Genomic DNA, 19776 nt, shown 5'->3' with positions numbered 1-19776 from the left:
AGGTATCAAGGCATATAATTTCCAAAAAAAAGGCAAGAGGAATAGAGCTTGGTGTGACATCTACACAATTTGTTTTATGAACTATGTGGTGACCCACAACCTAAGTCTCTAATTATCTTGTAATTCCAGGCAAATAAGTGATGACATATACACACATTTTTTTTCTCACCTGAAGTATTACATATTGTGAAGTATTATTGGTTAAATATGCAGACTTTTATATGCCATCAAATCTTCAAATGGTAATAAACTGAATTGCTTTACTTACTAATACAAGCAGTAGGACAACATCAGGGTTATCACATGCACAGGCAATGTGCATTGGTGTCCAAAAATCTTCGTCCTGGTGGTTGACATTGGCCCCTCTGTCAATCAGGATCTCTGCAATGAAGACATTATCATACCGGGCACACTGAAAAAAGAAAAAAAGAAATAAAAGAAAGTATACTATGATAACAAACTATGATAGGTTTATTTGGAATAAACCTAATCCAAATTTCCTTTCCATAGGTAGACAACTTCAATGCCAATTTTGGAACTTGGGAGGTGGAGCTAAACTGGGGAAGAATGTATTCATGTTCCCTAACTAACCTACAAGGAAAGAAGTATATGTAAGACTGAAAGGAAAATTGAATCCATGGACAGTGGAAAGAAAAATAGACTAGATATTATAGAAGACAAGATTAGTCATTTGAAGGCAGTAATATAAATTATACAAAATGAAACACAAAGAGAAAAATGACGAAATAAATGAACGGAGCCTCTGTGAGTTGTGGGTAAACTTCAAACTGACTGATAACCCCTCAGACTGACAGCACAGGAAATGGGTACTACAGAGATACATGTATGTTTTTGTTATTATTTAATTACCTTTATAATTAGTAATCAGAAAACAGCCCAATTTTTAAAAGTAGGCAAAAGCTTTGAACTTTGTCAATATTTTATAATAACTATAAAGGGAGTATAACCTTTAAAAACTATGCATCACTATACTGCACACCTATAACTTATATAATATTGTACATCAACTATACTTCAACTTAAAAAAAGATACATGAGTTGTGGTTCACAATTATAACACAGTCATTGAAGAATCTCCATATCTTTCTTCATTCTCTGGTACTCTCAAGAACGTACAAAAAGGACAATGCAAAATCATGGTGCACATTCCATATGGAAGAAGATCTGAGGGGTGCCATTTTTGGGACACATGGAAGCACTTGGGGCAATGGCAAACACATGAACTTTGAAGGATTAGTTTCAGTTTTGAACTAAGATATTTGTGTATCTGATGTTCCATGTCATGTGTAGCAATAACAAATGGTCCCTACCATCAGGGCCTGATTATGTGAACCATGACCCCATCATCCACACTCACTGCAGGTTTGGGTACAAAGACTGATAAGGTGAGGACCAGAGAATAAAAGCTAATACACCCATTTTAGAATTTGGGGCCTGGACCCCATTTCTTTTAAGAAATTCATATGCAAGTAATTCCTATTCTTCTCTCTTTTTCGTTTTGATAGCTCCCTGCATAATCAAACCGGATGTGACCTCGTCCTTCTGTGCCTGTCAAGATGTCCTCAACCTGCACGTCAGAAATCCACATTGATGATTCAAAGATACCTAAGGTTTAGCTTTCAGTCTTTTACCAAAACATAGTTAATTAGATACCGTGTTTAAAGTGATACCCGCCCTCTCAAGTGATGTAAGTTTTAGATTCACATTTCAGAGGATCGTGAATAATAATTTGACAGCAATAAGTACCTTCTAATCACACTTGTCTGCAAAGATGATGATGGCTGAATCTTCCTGGTACAATGTTCTTACAGTATTATTGCTATATAGTAAACTTCATTCTCCCTAGAAAGAGTTTTCATCAAGCTAGAAAATCTTCCTCCCAATTCAGGTAGTTTTTCACCATGTTTAGCAATTTATGGGGACACTTTATGGAACCACAAGAATGGCTGAGGCCCCGCTCTGTCACCCTCAACAGAATTCAGACAACATCAGTTATTTCCACCTGGAGACAAGTCCCCAGCTCCTCCTGTCACCGTCATCTCCTTCTTGAAGTGCCAAGCAGGACTAGCTACATAATTTATGCAAAATGAAAACAGAGGGCCCTTTATTCAAATATTCCTAAGAATTTAAAGATGGCGACAGCAGAGCATGAAAGCAAGCTTGGGCCCTTCTAAGTACAAGGCACACGCCTTGAAGCCTGCCCTGAATTCTGAAGCCCCTTGACCAACCTGACTCCCAGGCACCTCATGTCCACACACTCTTCCTTCCACTGGACCTCTGGAACAGTCCATTTCAAGTAAACGTTCCTCATCTGGAAATGTCCAGAGAACCTAAGTGGAAATCTATCTCTCTGGAAACACCATCTCTCCTGGAGCCTTCCCCTGTGCAGGTAAAGTTATTCCTTCCTAGGACCCTGAAGAAGCTGGGTTATTGTCTCAGCTTATCATTGATTCTTCTAGAATCACTGCATGTTCACCTTCATGTGCTTCTTTCTAAGATTCACTCTGTCCTTACATACAATGCTCTTCCCCCAACCTGGTCCAAGCCTTCATCAAAGGCTTAGGAACCATGACCACGGTCTTTGCTCCACTTTTGAGCACCACCAAACAATGAGGCATCAAGTACCTTGGGTCACCCACCCGATACGAGAGTTTAAAATGTCTTCCTTCCAGTACTCAGGAATCTTCACCTACATTGTACTCTAGTTGCCCATTCCTCATCACCAAGATTAGCTCCACGCTGAAATATTAAATTCTGAAGTCCCAATCTGTGACCAGAATATTCCATTCTGCCTCTTAGGGTACACTTAGAAAACAACACGGCCGATAGCTCTTTCCTCTGAGACGTTCATGGAATTAACCAGGGTTAGAAAGTGACCACTTACACTTTCAACACCAGCTCAGTAGTTCACAATTTCTCTGGCAATGCATCCTTTCACTCATTTTTAAGTTTGTAAACAAAGGTGATATTTCTCAACGTACAAAAACCCACTACAATGTGAATTACTGATTCAGCCCCAAAGACTCTGGAAACTATAGAAACCAAATCACAAACAAAGACAATTTTAAACTTCAAATGTGTTGTCTTTTCCCTCCACCTTATCATAAGGGGTATTTTATGTGTTTTAGGTCTGGTTGGCTAAGGTGCAGCATGTCCTGAACGACCCTGAAATCTACCCTCAGAAAATCAAAAATTCGATATACACTGTGTTCACACACCAAATCCTATGGTTCACAAATGTAAGTTATCTTTGGCCAGTTTTTTTTTTTTAAACTGGAGTCAGATCTACTGTAACATAAGTTTTCTCGATGATTATCTATTTTCAGTATCTATTTTCCCTCCTGTGTGTTGATTACAAAGCCATTGGGACAGAGGAGACCAGCAAAGAGGTACTAGGCCAACAACCAATTTGATGCAGATTCATTTATTGAGTGGATACCATGTGCCAGGCGTCGTTCTAATATTAAAAACTATGTATTTCTGTACTGCCTGGCAGCTCTGGGGGGAGGAAGCAACAGGACTTACACAGTCAATTTGGATTAGCCAAGTTCCATTTTCTTGTCCTGTGTTTACGGGTTCTTAGTGGTTCAAAAACATTTCTACAATCAGAGAGAGGCAGAGACAGAGAGAAAGAAACAGAGACAGAGAGAGGGGAGAAAGAGAGATACAGAGAGGCAGAGAGGTAGAGATTCATATCAGTAGCAAAACGAATTCAAATCTGTTGCAATTTCCAAAATTTTTGACATCACTCTGGAACTTCCATATGGTCCTGTGCATTCAGTGTCAATCCCATGGGCTGTCCTCTTCAGCCAGTGCTTGGATCTCTGCAAAGTCACTCCCATTTCTCTGCCACTATATGACATTGAAGGATCATATTCATTACAGTGTCATCTTGAATATACTTCTTATCATTTTTGCTTTTCATGTATCTTCTCTCTGGTAAATATTTATACTCCAGATTACCTTGCCATAGATAAACTATCCAGAATACTCTGCGTTGAAGTACAGTTATTATTTCTACCGGCATTCCAAACAGCACAGCTTCCGGCCAATTGAACCAGACTCTAATTATGGAACAGGTCGTTGCTAAAGAGGTTCAGATGTACCCCTGATGCACATCCTGAAATTTTAAACTCCTAATAACACCGTTATCCTTTTCAGTGAACGCAAACTCTGCTCCTTCAGCTGCAGCACTGGTTTGCTTCGCTGTGAATCGCCAAGATTTTATTAGGCAATGCTGTGTTCCAGGCACTGTGCTTGGCAATGTATACGTAAGGGACCATGACATGGGAATCACCCTTGAGAAACAGACGGTACAGTTCAATGAGATTGAGGGTGTACAGAGCATTCTATAGCGTCACAGCAGAGGGTCCCCAACTGCCTGGTAAGAACTGGACAATTAAGTATGGGAACACGAGGGTTAAGGGGCAGGGTTTGAGACACTCATAATCCACTGATTAAATACATATCCACTGAGGACCTGCCACATCCCCACCATACGCCAAGCCAGAGGGTTGGTATTATGAACTAGATGTCCTCCCTAATCAACAGCTCACATTCAAGGGGGCAGTCAAAAGAGAGATAAGATGCGGAAGTCCAGTGAGCCATGGAGCCGCCTTAGAGGAGCAGCCCAGAGTAGGAAACAGTCTAAAAAACACTGAGGAGGGATGAAAATAGCCATTCGTGGGATTACCTGAAATCTGGCATGTCTAGAGAGTCAATTAAATGATTGGAACTGTTTGCTCAAGGAAGGCCTTTCTGAGTGGGGGAGTTTCAGACTTCCCTAAGGGAGAACCTTTCAGGATGCGACACTCCAATTCTCCTAGAAAGATCCACACCAGTGGTTTCAATGCTGGTTGATTGAAAATCTAGTTGGAGGGGAGCACAGTCCCAGGAAGTCTGTGCCTAATTGCCTTCACCCTGTAAGAAAGGGTTCTGATTCTTTACAAATAGAATTCCATTGTTGCACAGATAAAAACAAAACAGAACAAAACAAAAATCTCACCAGTAACTTCACTTGGGAATTTTTGTTTTTTATAATTGATGTTGAATGAACCAGTTCCGTGTGATCTATTTACTCAAAATGGAAAAGTCACTCCCTTCAGTTTCTGACGGCCTTCCAAAGATCTCCACAGCTTGCTCTTCCGTTGCTTTTTCACCCCCTAGGTCATGCACATGGGCCATCACAATAAAAATGCACCCACGGTTTGCAGAACAAAGGTATGATTTTCATCCAGGATCCAGCTGGATACTGATCTACATCTTGGACTCAGACTTTCCAGTTATGATGCCATGATTCTCATGGACCAAAGAGATGTGGGATTTTAAAAAGCAAAGCGCAGTCGGGAATTTGACTCTTAAATCACATCCTTGAAATAACGTAAAGGGGCCATTCATTGTTCACAGCCGATGGCAACTCTACTTCCCGTTCCCAGGACTTCGCAGCATCCTGCAGTCTCACCAGACATCAGAACGGCCCAGCTCTCTTTCTCTCAGTGACATCGTCCTTTCACTTCCATCTTGCCTCTTCGTTTGCCTCTCTGCTTTCTGTTGCACTGTCCTGTATGGATGTTCTCCCCAGTTCCACCACCCCCAGGCAACTCCCCAGGAAAATCCCCTGAAGAGGCATGTTGTCCATCTGGTGGGATTCATTTTTTTGCTAGAAGGTACCCCTGCAGACTTTACCCTTTTTTTCCTGGGAAAGCAAAGGAGTTGCATGATCAATGCCCAGATGCTCTGGCAAGCAGGGCAAAGTATGGGTAACTTCCACGTAGGGACTCTTTTTGTTCTTTAATACCTAGGTAGTTTCTAAAGTAAGATATTCCTTTAAACATTGTCTCCAGAGTCCTAATATTCTGCTTCTTTTCATAGCATAATATTTTCTGCTTGATTTTACAGATATGAAGCCATTGAACTGCTGTTGCTGTAGTAAACTGCTAATTATCTCTGCTTCTTACAGCTCCTGAGACTTTAGAGAAACTTAGAAGAAAGCCCAAAGAACAGCCCGATTCAGAGACCCAGATATTCTTGTAAGAATAGAATAGTGATTGAAACTTTTAGAATTTAAGCTTCTAATAAAAACATAGTTCTAAGAAGTATTTTGTATTAATTTGCTTTATTTATTTTCATCTTTTTTTGGCCATGCCACATGGCTCGTGGGATCTTAGTTCCCCGACCAGGGATTGAACCCCGGGCCCACGACAGCGTAATTTCTTTCATTATGTGAAACATACATGCTTATTATTTAAAACATTCAAGCAATATGTAAAAGAGTAAAAAACGAGATCTTGTCTCCTCCCCAACCTGAGTCACTGTTAAAAATTCCTTGTCTATTCTTCAAGATTTTCGCAGCTGTTGAGAAGATTCTCCGCCCTCCCCCCGCCACCATGTCTACCTGTCTTGAGTGTAACATATACACTATTCTCTAATCTGCTTTTGACATTTACCAAATGTCTTGGGCATATTTGCACATCCATTGCAGCTTGTTTTCATCAGCGACGTGGAACTCCACTGCTTAAATGCCTGCCTTTATGTTAAAATGAGAATTCACCAGGTAAAAGAAAGAAGATTTTCTTATTTCTAATGTATTTCACTTAAGCTTCACTATGGTCTCCTGCTGTCACAGCACAGAATCAAAAGAACTTGCATTTCATACTCCATGCAAGAGGGTTTCCTTACAACCAGGAGCTCCTTCTTCATAGCTTATGTATGAAAGGTCATAACGTAAAACTCTGGACAGCATTTTAGCAAAGTTCCATGTGATGCTGTTTTCAACTCCATACATAGCATTGTTTCTTCCAAAGAGTTACAGCTGAGTTTTTTCTATATTGCCCTCACAGAGACTAAAATCTTAGGGTGCAGATATTGTTACTTGCCGCCATTATTTCCCCTCTAATGGTACCTGATACTTGCGATACACTTGATTCATAAATTATTGAATGAAGAGTAGATAAACATGCAAATTCAGACTTACTGTTGAAAGTTTATTTAAAAGATGATAAAACTAAAGATTGTATATGATGAAAAAATATTAAAACCTGTGCGTCAATTGTCTACCTTTAATACAGAGGGAATTATTAATCTCCAACCTAAAAGTTACTGTTCCCCAAATCCCCACTTACAGTCAGGTGCTCGGTGAATAATAATTGAGTTAAACAAGCGAAACTCTGGGGAAACTCAACAACTTCCACAGCTTATTCCTGGTGCCCTGCATGAGCAAACGATGCCATTTTCTCAAAGACGTTGCTCTAACGTTATATAATTAGAGCTTCGGCGCTGATAAAGCATCAGGCTTCATACTGCAGGATGCCCAAGAGGTGGGCTGAGCACAGAGCTACTCACACTTTACACATTCGAGGGCGAAATTGCCTTTTTCAGTACCTAAGCAAGTTTGAAACCCTGTAATTTTGTCTCTCTGGCAACCTGCAATTTTTCATTTGTTTTTATTTACTCAGTAACCCAAGGAAAAGGAGGCTCAGCGCTGAGCCCACATTCCTGCAGCCATCAGGAGGTTTACTTACATGTATTCTGGTTTCAAAGCCGCTTTATCTTAGTCTCACAAACAAAGTCTAACAGTATAAAAATGCAGTGTGTTTGCATTGGACCCAGAGCTAATGCAGAGTTTCCCATCCACCTCATCACCTTCACCTTCTCATTTCTTCTTTCTTCTGACTCTACTGCCTTTAGACTCGGTTACCTGGACCTTCTCATTAGCCAAAAAGATCCTTATATACAGTTCATCTATCCATTCATTCATTCATTTATTCATATATGATGTGTTGAGTATCTACCATGCATCACATGCTAAGGATATAAAAGTATCTAAGACGTCACAGTTGCTGAAAATTCAGTCTAGCAGCAGAGAAAAAGGGCACATCCTCCATTAATTACAATCCATTGTGACAAGATCAAAAGCAGAAGCAAGGATCATGTGTCATGAGACCTTGGATACATGAGTAATTCAGTCTGATCAGGAGGGTGAGAAAAGGCTTCAGAACTACCTCTGAAGGTGGCCAAGTGGTCTCGTCATTTTCCTCTTTCTCTATCACCTGCTTATCCTGCTTCCAGGTCTGCTGTAATCCATGGTTTATTTTTCTTTCTCCCTCAGAAAACTAAACTCTATTAGACTGTGTTTTGCATCTTTGCACCCCTAATATCTATCACAGCATTATGTATTAATTAATTAAGTAGTTAATGGGTTAATGTGCCTACCAGACAAAACTACTGAGCACCTACTAAGTGCCAGGCACTTCCCCAAGTGCTGCAGATATAACAGTGATGAAAGAGGCCAAGTCCTAGCCCTCCTGGAGCTGACAGTCTGGGAAACAGAACATAATCACTTGAGCCTATAATCTGTTTGGTGGCAACCGTGTTACAAGGAATGAAACAAACAACCGCATAAAAGTTGAGCTGATTGTGGGGTGGTGGGAATGGACTGCTATATCCTTTGGGACAAGCCCCGGAAGGTTGTTCTGTTAGATGATTTTTGAGCAGAGAGGCGAAGCAAGTGGGGGAGTGAGCCATGCGGATTTCGGCAGGGGAATGTTCCAGTGGAAATAATGGTGAAAGCACGTGGGCAGGGGCATGGTGGGCACATTAAAGGACCAGCTAGAGCAGGAGGGGGGTCCCTGGAGATGAGGGCACAAAGGTGTGGGCACATTCCACGTGGCCGTAGCAGGACTCTGGAGTTTTCCCTGAGTGGGAAGGGAAGTTCCTGGGGCAATTTGACGGAGTGATGCGATCTGGTTGCTGTGGGAGAAACAGACTGTAGGGTCCACAGGGACGGGGCCAGGGAGGTGAGGGAAGAAGCTGCTGGTCCAAGGAAGAGGGAGGGTGGTTTATCCAGGTGAAGAGGGACGGCAGCATTCTGGCTGTATTTAAGGTGAAGAAAGCAACCGCTGCTCTGCTAATTGGGAAGACTGAGTTTTAGGTGCTCGCTAAAGTTGGATACATCATATACTGGGTTGGCCAAAAAGTTCGTTTGGGGTTTTCCATAAGATGTTACAGAAAAAGCCCGAACGAACTTTTTGGCCAACCCAATATATGAAGAAGTGGCCATACTTCTCTTCCTCTCTCTCTTTCTGTCAAACACACACACACAGAGTAAGAATACATTACATTCCTGGTTAATACCAACAATGAACTGACATGATTTGTTCAAAGCAAAGGTCTGTCTTCCACTAGCCCAACTGGAATAATTTGCTGTCTGAAAACTTAATCCAGGTATCACTGGGGAATTTACTGTGGAAAGACTACAGTATTTATAGTTAGATGGTCAGAGTTTAAGCTCCAGTACTATCTACTACTGTGTGAGCTTAATTCTTCTATTTCTCGGCTTCTTACCTAATAAAGTACTGGACCTGCTGGTAAGGATTCCAAAGATAGTGAACAGAGGAGAATCCTTATCTATGGAAAGCTGTTCACAGCATGTCCTTAGTCTAAGATTGCTTGTCAAAACCAAACCTAGGATCCAGGACTAATGAGCCCTTGAAAATGTCACGTAAGCCATGTAACGATCGGAGGAGAAAACAGAGAGGTTTCATAACCAAAACACTCCAAAGAAGGAAAAGGGAATCCAGAAATCTCTCTTTCCATCTCAATCAATGCTGGAGAGAAATGGCTTGCGTTCTTCTATGGTGTTCCCCATCAATATTCGGAGTTATTTTTCCACTCTTCTGCATGCATAATATGACTGCCTGCACCCCAGATGCCTCCAGTCTTGGGCAGACACAAGGTTCTCTTGTTGGCAGTGGTTCTCAACCTTGGCTGTAAATTAGAATCACCTGGGGGAGCTGTGCCCCACCCCAATGTTCCATCTGCATCCCAGAAAAATTGAGTCAGAATCTCCAGGCTGGGACGGAGCTGGGAGGCAGACGCTGGCATTTTACAGCTCCCCGGTGACTCCAGGGGGCAGACAAGGCTGAGATCCAATAACAGATTAGGGAGCTTCCATCAGATCGATGCGCGACCTCCGTTAACATGGATTGCTCTAATGTGAGGAAATACGGCATTTTTTAAATATTGGTCGACAATTCTCAATTAGGTTTTTATGTTAATTTTGGCATTTTTCAAAATCAATTTTTAAGCTTTAAATTAGCCCTAAAGACCACTAAATGGAATAAATATTGACACCTCCTTTTACTTCATTTTTGCCCTTAACTGAATCAGCAAAAATTTCTTGCATGTAAAACTACTGTATTTATTTGTTTATGTGGTTACTTACTTGTTTATTCACTTAATCGTTCCCTGCTTGTTTCCAAAAGAATGTAGTAAAGTTTTATTCACATTTTTATGATCTGGGCCACAAGCAGAGAATAGTAAAAGCTCATTGGATCAATAAAGAAAGTGAAAGAAAAGATGTAAAAGTAAAAGAAAGGATGGCTGCCTAATGCTGTATAATTGATACAACATTGTTTTGCTTATTTGTTGAATACTATTCATGTTCAAAAGCATCTTCTTTAGGGCAGAGACTTGAACTCCATTATTTACAAACTATAATGTAATTAACAATGTTAATTATCAATGTAATTAACAATGTTAATTAATGTATCACTATCCAAGCCTGTTAACTTGAAACACATCATTTTCTGATCATCAGTTACACTTGCATTTTGCTACTGAGTTTGGAGCCCATCATTGGTTCCCCTTCCACTTGGTGTCACCCACGCTCACCCGGTCATCACAGCTCTTACCAGATGGAGCAGGGACCCTCCTGAAGACACGGGCATGTGCGGGTCGGCCCCCTCCTTCAGGAGCCGCAGCGCTGGAAGAATGAGAGAGGAGAGTTACACGGCATCTTTCTTCAACATCCTGAATCAAAAGGTGTAGCATTTCATTAGTATCTAAATCTCAAATAGCCATGAAAGCCAAAAGAGATGCATGAATCGCCATCTGACTTTTTGTGTATTTAAGATCGGCAGTGTTTCTCTTCACATTGAAACTTATGTCTTGGTTTGTCAGCATCATGACCCATTACAGCCATGCAAATTATTCAGAAAGGGGAACACACTTTTACAATTATTTTTTTTGAAGTGCCTGGCTTGTGCATCCTTTATAGAACAAAAATAAATAAATAAAAAGAAAGAAATGACTCCACTAGGCTCATGTATGCTTTAGTTCACTTCATTTTTATTTTTTTTAACTCATTAGGACTCATTGGCTTAAAACAATAAAAGTTTACACTTTGTACATTAAACTTCCCTTCCTGCAATTACCCCTTAGCCCTGTTTCCATCATTCTCCCAAAGCCATGTGTATCTAAATTAGTAACGTCAAACAAATCAAAACAGATGCTACTCATCAGAATAAAGGCACAGCTGGAAAGTGACCTATGTTTCCATTTGAACAGCAAAGGTGGACTGGGTAGGACATGGAAAGCCCTTGGGAGATTGATTATGTCTCATTCTCTGCAAATTGCCATGGGCTCCAAGAGGTCCATCCATTCCCCAAGACACTATCCCAGTTTCCACGATTAATGGCAGTATCGTAGCTTTCATAACAAGCCATTCATGCTTTTTCCACAAATAACTAAAGCAACAGTTCCTCTCTTAGTCATTACACAGAACGGTACAAAATGGTTCAGATTCAAACTCATACCTCACTGAGCATACTGTCTTTCCTTTAACTTTCTCCGTAATCCGGAATGTCGGCAGAACACACTCTTTTCTACGTCACCCCAAATCTTCCCTGTGTTCCAATCTCTAGTTTGTTACTATCTTCCCAGCTCTAACTGTACAGCTCAGAGGACAGACACAGTTACTCCTGCACAGCTTTCTCTCCAGGAAGGCCACCTCTGTGGTGATGTTTGCAGCGGGTATGAACAGGAGATAGGGCAGCCCCTCCAACACTGGGGGTAACATGTGAGAGCAGAGACAACCCCCACCCAGCCCAGCACATCCTCCAAACAGCCTTTCCCGAAACTGGAGCACCCTTTGTCCAAATCTCTCTCCTCAGGGAAGTCAGATGCATTCCTGTTCTCTGACCAGCAGCAGCACTTGGACTGGTTCCTTGATCTTACAAGCTCCAGCCTCTCCCCAAAAGAAGTGCCTACATAGATGCATGTCTACAACCACTCATTGACCCAATGGCTTTCCCTTGATGATCTTTCCCTTGATGATATTCCTTCTTCAATAATCTAATTCTTTTCGTAACGTAGATTCTCCTAATGTGGGTAGTTTGCTACAAAAAAACTTGTTGAAGGTGTAGATCTTACAGGATCAGTTGTAAGCTGAAATCACATGGCTCATGCATTTGCTGACTCAGGCATCTCCCTTATCAGCACTTAGGAGAAAAGTCCAGGAAGGTGAGGCCTTTGCCTTTCTTTTCTTCACTGTGTTTCTATGAACCAGCCTGTTGCCCAGCCGTATGTAGACACTCTTTGTCACTCCCTTTCTTGGCCTCTCTCTACACATACATATAGTAAATGGATGCACGTCTTGTTCCCTCACATACTTTTACACTTAATTTTAAAAAGTCTGTTCATGACAACAGAAAGTTCATTAACTATGTTTACCAATGGTTTTCTCAGAATCAAAATTGCACTTTTACCCTAATATTCATTTGTTTAGCAAATGAAATCATTCATCTTGAACTAGCTGATATCTATTTGGTGCTTTGTATTCTTTACAGCAAAGAATTTGTACTAGTGTGATCACAAATAGAGAGGAAGATTATATTATATTAGTTAAAACATGAGTAAAATGCTGTCAGATTTCTACATAGAATCCACCATGCACACATGTGGTGAATTACACATAATATAGATCTGTGATACACTGGCCTTGGGGTTAGACAGATTTGAGGCCAAGCCCCACTGGGAAAGCTAACCCACCCTGCTGGCACTGCATGAGGATCACTAAATGATTTATATATATATATATGTGTGTGTGTGTGTGTGTGTGTGTGTGTGTGTGTATATATTTTTTTTTTTATGGCTGTGTTGGGTCTTCGTTTCTGTGCGAGGGCTTTCTCTAGTTGTGGCAAGCGGGGCCACTCTTCATTGCGGTGCGCGGGCCTCTCACTATCGCAGCCTCTCTTGTTGCGGAGCACAGGCTCCAGACGCGCAGGCTCAGCAATTGTGGCTCACGGGCCCAGCTGCTCTGCGGCATGTGGGATCTTCCCAGACCAGGGCTCCAACCCGTGTCCCCTGCATTGGCAGGCAGATTCTCAACCACTGCGCCACCAGGGAAGCCCAATGATTTTTATTAGTATAATTACTATAAGTCATGAAACCCATAATAATATATCGCTGAACACATATCTTAAGGTTTACTCTAAATTTTCTCAAAACCTTTTGATTATTAAATGTTGAATTTAAGTGTAGGATATAAGCAACACAAATTTACCAACATTAATTGAAGGATGAGTGTACAATTTGTAAAGCAGGATAAAGAGGGTGAAGAGGACAATGTAGGGGATGGTGGGAGAATGATGAGGGGCAGTGAACAGTCCCTTAGGAGTGGCAGATTGTGTGTGACTTGGAGGAATTTGTTGTGGAGAAAATTTTACAACACACTACAGGAGTTGGAAGTCATTCTGTGGCCAGTGAAGAGGATCACAGGATATTAAGCAAAGGAGGAAAAGATCCCTTAGGTAAGTGCTATGGACTGAATGTATGTGCCCCCCCCACCCCCCGCAAATTCATATGTTGAAGCCTAATCCCCAGTGTGATGGTATCAGGAAGAGGGGCATTGGGGAGGTGATTAAGAGGTAATGAGGGTGGAGCCCCCATGATGGGATTAGTGCCCTTATAAGGGGATGAAGAGACTAGAGCTCTCTCTCTGCCAGGTGAGGACACAAGGAGAAGAAGGTCATCTATAAAGTAGGAAGCTGGGTACCACCAAGAGCCAAATCTGCTGGTGCCTTGATCCTGGACTTCCCAGCCTCCAGCACTGTGAGAAATCAAAGTTTTTTTAAGCCACCCAGTCTCTGGTATATTTGTATATTTGTCAGTCTGCAGCCTGAGCAGACTAAGACAATAAGAGAGGTCAGCACAAAGGCTAGAGGGGGTCTCTTGCTCCCACTTGCAGTTTAAATCCTGAATAAAGGTTCAGGCTCAGATGAAGGGGGTGATCCAGTGCAGCTTGAGGGCTCATGGCTCTGTTTCAGAGGATGCAAAATGGACTAACCAGTCTGGGACACAACAGGAATCGGAGCCACCACTGCAGAAAGAGGGGTCTATGGCAGCACTGACAGCCAAGGTGGGACTAAGCCATCTGGTTCAGCGAGACCATTTACAAGCACAGAACATGCATGGGTAATCTCCACAGGAGCAGGTGGGCCACAGTGGTGTGCTTGTGAATGCTCAAGGGCAGATGGAGATGGAGATGTTTAGATGATGGATGGATGGATGGATGGATGGATGGATGGATGGATGGATGGATGGATGGATGGAAGGAAGGATGGATGGATGGATGGGTGGGTGGATGGATGGATGGATGGATGGATGGATGGATAGATGGATGGATATGCATCTAGGAATTTACTACACATTTTATTGCTATAAAGGCTGTGCAGCCCACAATTTATTGTAATATCCATAGCCAATTGATTCTTACAGAATGATTTAGATGATTTTTACTAAAAATTCTTGTATCCACAGCCAATCTATGGTTACAATTAATGAATGTGACCTTGAAGTTTTGGTTGATATTTTCATTGACATTACTGAGTATGGGCCAGAGGTCAGGAAACTATGAGTGGCAGGCCAAATGCTGTCAGTGTATAGCCCTTCAACTAAGAACAATTTCTGCGTTTTGAAGGGTGTGTGAGGAAAAAACAATAATTAAAAAAACCCAAAAAAGTCCAGAAGAATGTATAACACGGACTGTATGTGACCACTAAGCTTAAAATATTTAATATCTGACTCTCACAGAAAAGACGTCCTAACTCCTGAGTTAGATTAAAGTGAAATAATCTTTATAATAATAATTCTCTGCAAATATATTGAAGAAAATATCACTTGCATAATAAGTACACACGGAGCTTTTCTAAGTACGTAGGGTCTGATACTGCTCTCAGTACTTTAGTACAAGAATTACATTGATTCTCCCAACTCTATGATACAAATACTATAATTGTATTAATATCAATACAATTGATAAGGAAACTAAGGCTTATAAATTATGCAAAGGAAACTGAGGCTTAAAAATTATGAGACGGTAGCATGGTGGATCTAAAACAGTGTGGCAGTATGACTCCAAGGATTGTGTTCTTAACCATGGAGAGCATCAGGACACCTTACCTCTCATGTCACAAGAGAGTTGAAAGGTCACCTTCAACTCAGGAACCACAACAGGAATCAAGATCTATGTTAATGTCCTCATAATAACTAATTTTGTAGGAAACTGTCCAAATTTAGGTTAAAACACTTTCTCCAAAAAGGTATGGGTTCAGAGCAACTTTGGAACAACACGGTTGGAATTGACAGTCAAGTGAAATGACACCACGACTTGGAAGTCTTTCCATTACAATAAAATCTGCAAGGAAACAGCCTAAGGAAAAACAGCCATCTGGGGACCTAACAGAATAATGAAGTTTAGGCTCCTTTTATAGGGTTGCTGCTTGGAACTGATTCAGCATTTATTGTATATTTGTGGCTTCAGCATCAAGCTGCCACAGAAACTCTGTCGAAATGTCTGCGTGGGGGGCATGATTTGATATTTAAAAAGAAACATTCAGTCTCGAAATCTTCAGCTATTGGGGTAAAAATGGATGAAAATACATCATCTTTAATAGAATCTGCAGCTGTCTTCCCTGATGTCCCCACCATCACCAACCATAACCAAACCCAACGGTCCACCTGATAATTATCGCTTTAAGTGTCTAGATATGACTGTGATGTATCTGTGTTGATGACAACCAGCACATTGATGAGAGTAATTTGATAGCAACTTGAGGACAGTAAGCGCTCTGGCGATCACAGGAGCTGGGGTGAACATCTGAAAGCACAGCAAGCTATGACTGCTCTCACACGATTCTCACGATAACAGTGGGTCTGTATTCACAAGGATTTTATGTTTGAAATCAACAGATCCAAGGAAGAGTGAAACAAAACATAACCATGGGCTCTAAATTTTGTCCTCATTAGAAGCCCTGCAAAAAGGCATTTTTTAGACAGAGGGAAGGACAGATCACGCGGCAGAATGTTAGCAAACAGTCCACCTGGTTGAAGGGTACATGGGCTTTCTTTGTATGATTTGTAAGTTTAATTTCATTTCTAAGTAAAAAGTTACAATGAATAGCAACAACAAAAAAAGCCAGTGTCATTTTTTTCCTTGCAATGATAATAGAAGCATCAGTGTCAGGACTTCTAAAAATGTAGGACAGAGCTTCCATGACAACTGACAGTCTTCCGAGAAATGCCTCAAAAAGTTGATCTGATATTATATGTCAATAAAGAAGGGAAGCAAAAAAGAGGAATAGAGAAGTTATGTTATCAACGCCACAGAAATGCCTATTTGCACAGAACACTGCTTAACATACAGGTTTCCTGCCCTACAGAGAACTCAAATTTTAGGATCTCTAGGAATGACTTGAGGATGGTTTTCTGAATTGCTTTTCATAGCTCAGTGCTTTCCAACCTACTTTTCATTATTCTTCCCCACTAAGTTCCACCATGAAATTGTAAAACCACATATATTCTGGATGTCTGCTGTGTACTGTAGACCCACAAAGGGCGACAGACCCTTGTTAAAGCTAAGATATTTCTCCCTCAAGAACCGACTTTTCCACCGCTGGGGGCTATTTCTCCCCCCTTTAGAATCATACTCTTGTCCACCTCCAGTTACTCTGATTCAGTAGTTTAGGGATGGAATCAAAAACTCTGCATTTTAAAGAAACGCTCCAGGAGATTCTGGTGCCAGTGTCCCCCTAAAGATATTTTGAAGGAAAAAAAAATGGCTAGGATTCTACTATCTCAGCAAATTACCTCTGAATACCTCAACTAGAGCAAAGGGATTAATAAGTAGAAAAGTGAACAATTCATGGCAGTTTCTTTCCCATGAATTGGCCATTGAAAACTTGGTCCCCACTGCTGGGTGAGCCACAGTATTCCTCAGAACACACAAGTTTATTCTCAATAAATTGCTGCAAAGCTTAGTTATCCAAGCCTACCTAACATGAATCTTGGGGGCATTTGGAGAGGAGAAGGTCAGGGTGTTCATGGATGGGGGGCCTCCAGTCAGTACACAGCCTGAGCCTGGGGCAATGATTCTCAACCCTCACTATGCTTTAGGACAGCTAGTAGAACTTAAAAAGATATAAATGCCCAGGTTCTGTCACCAAATTCTTAAGCCCAGTCGGTCAAGGATGTGCCCATCTAACCATACATTTTTAATGTCAGGGCATCTCAGTGATTATAATACTGGGAAGAGAGGCAGCAGTGGAAACCAGTATCCACAAGGCTGTGTAGCTGGTTTCCAGCTGGTTTCCCAGCCTGGTAATAATCGTAAGAGGGCCTAATGGGTTTTGAAGATCATGGTGAGTATCTGCCTCGAATCCATACTCAGGTGAGTCGCTCAGTCACACCTTAAGTGGTTGTTTCTGATTTGGGTCAGGTCCATGGGCATCACCAGGACACTCAAGGATTATACCAGCCACTCTCTTGGAAAAGGAGACCACTGAGGTTGGGGGATGGGGTCGGGGCTGCAGTAGGGTTCCAGACTCAGCAGAGAACTACAGACTCATCAGCTTGGTGGGCCTGAGAAGCAAGTGGGTGGAAGCCCACCTAAGCCACACTCACCTACCAGACTTTGGGCAGTTAAGACCAATTCCACATTATTTGCAAGGGGCTTAAGATTTCTGCTTTCCTACCCAACCTGGTTAAAACTGGATTGACTAAAAGGCCAGAGATTGTAAGCATGAGATCCAAGATCCCCATTGCCAGGGTGGCCCAAATCTCCAATCCTAACCCAGTCATGCAGCTGTGACCAAAGCAACAAAAATCCAGTGAGTGTCTTTTATGTGCTTTTATGTGCTATCTTAGAAGTTGGGGTGTGGCAGAGGAAAAATGGGAAAAAATCCTGCCTTCATGGAGCTTATCATCTAGTGGACCGGTGGGTGGAGAAGACAGAAGACAAATAAGAAATAATTAGACACTAGAGGGATTTGCAGTCCTTCTAGAATCCGTGGCTGAATATCCTGAATCTGTTTTGGAAAAGTATTTGACAGTTATTTCTTCAAATGTTGTTTGTAACCCATTTCCTCCCTTCCTCCTTCAAGGACCTTGCTGACATGCAGTTGAAAAGCTATTCAGAAAAATGCTATTATCAAACTCACCTGTTCTATAGAATTCTAGCATATATTACAATGTTACAGTATATATGTCTGGTGGGAATCAGGAATGGCTCCTGTACCTAAGCCAATCCTAAATCATTAACTCTCAAAATATTCCAGAACAGACCCAGAGAGACAGCTCATGACAACATGATTTAAGTGCATTCTACTTCTTCAGACCTTGACGTGGAAATAGTAAATCCAGAATGCACACAGGATAAACACACGCTTTACTTTTTATTTTCTTTCTCTATAGCCCACTGTCAATTTATATTACATAACTTTAAGATGCTCTTTTCACATGCCATTGCATTGTACTATACCTTTGTAGGAAATCATATGATTATATATGTGTGGGCCTCATTCTGGACTCATTTTATTCTTTCATCTACTTGCTCACTTTTTAACAAATCATAGTTGCATATTTTTGCAAATTTTACTGTGTTTTATTTCAAACTAAAAGATTTTAATGAAAATTTTGCTATATTACTGTATAAATAATGAATACTAAAATTTAGAAATGTTGGTTACTAAGTAGTGACTATTCTTCGCTAAATTGACCCACTAAACTAATATCAATGAGAACAAAAATAAAGTACCTCTTCAAGGGAGAAAAGAAGATATGAGATGGCAAAGTCCTCCTTCATTCTCCAGGACATTTTCTTATCAAAAAAGCCAAGATACATCGCTATCAAAACCCATAGCTTTTTTTTTTTTTTTTTGGCAGAAAAAAGAAAAGCTGATCCTAAAATTCATAGGAAACTCCAAATAGCCAAAACAATCTTGAAAAAGAAAGAAGTGGAAAAGAAAAACAGAAAGAAAAAGTAAGTTGGATGACTCACGTTCTGACTTCAAAACTTACTGCAAAGCTCTAGTCATCAAAGCAGTGTGGTGCTGGCCTAAGACAGACATATGGACCAATGAAACGGGATTAAGAATTCAGAATCCATAAACCTATACATCTATGTTCAACAGATTTTCAAAGATAGTTCAAGATCACTCAGTGGAGGCAGGAATAGTCTCTTCCACAAATATAGTTGCTAGGATGATTGGATGGCTACAGTAAATTTTAAAAATAAAGAAAAACAACAAGTATTGGCAAAAATGTGGAGATGTTGGAACCCTCATACATTGCAGGTAGGAATGAAAAAATGGTTCAGTGACCGTGGTAGAAGTTTAACTGTTCTCCAAAATGTTAAACATAAATAACTATATGAGCTAGCAAACCCTCTCTTACATATAAGCCTCAAAGAATTGAAGACAGGTACTCAAATAAATACTTGTGCATACATGTTCATAGCAGCACAATTCACAACAGCCAAAAGGTGAAAACAACCCAAATGTCCATCAACTGACTTGATGGGTAAACAAAGAGAGTTATATCTATATAATGGAATATTATTTAACTGTGAGAAAGGAAAGGAGTATGTGCTACAACACAAATGGACATTAAAAAGCTAAATGAGAGAAGCCAGACACAATA

General features: G+C 40.9%; 1 protein-coding gene across 2 annotated transcripts in view; it reads right to left on the bottom strand.

Annotated features, from left to right (window-relative positions):
* Positions 1-19776, bottom strand: part of MYO16 (myosin XVI) — a 554921-nt gene that overhangs the window by 368622 nt on the left and 166523 nt on the right. For both annotated transcript variants that reach the window (XM_059902572.1, XM_059902571.1), the window contains exons 3-4: positions 10713-10783; positions 269-412 (exon numbers count right to left, since the gene is read on the bottom strand). In XM_059902572.1, the coding sequence (XP_059758555.1) occupies positions 269-412; positions 10713-10783 (215 nt within the window). The remainder of the gene's footprint in view (positions 1-268; positions 413-10712; positions 10784-19776) is intronic.

Source organism: Balaenoptera ricei, chromosome 18, assembly GCF_028023285.1.
Source record: "Balaenoptera ricei isolate mBalRic1 chromosome 18, mBalRic1.hap2, whole genome shotgun sequence".
In the NCBI taxonomy this organism is placed as follows: domain Eukaryota; kingdom Metazoa; phylum Chordata; class Mammalia; order Artiodactyla; family Balaenopteridae; genus Balaenoptera; species Balaenoptera ricei.
Note: the sequence above shows the minus strand (reverse complement) of the source record. Positions and strands in the feature narration are given on the sequence as shown.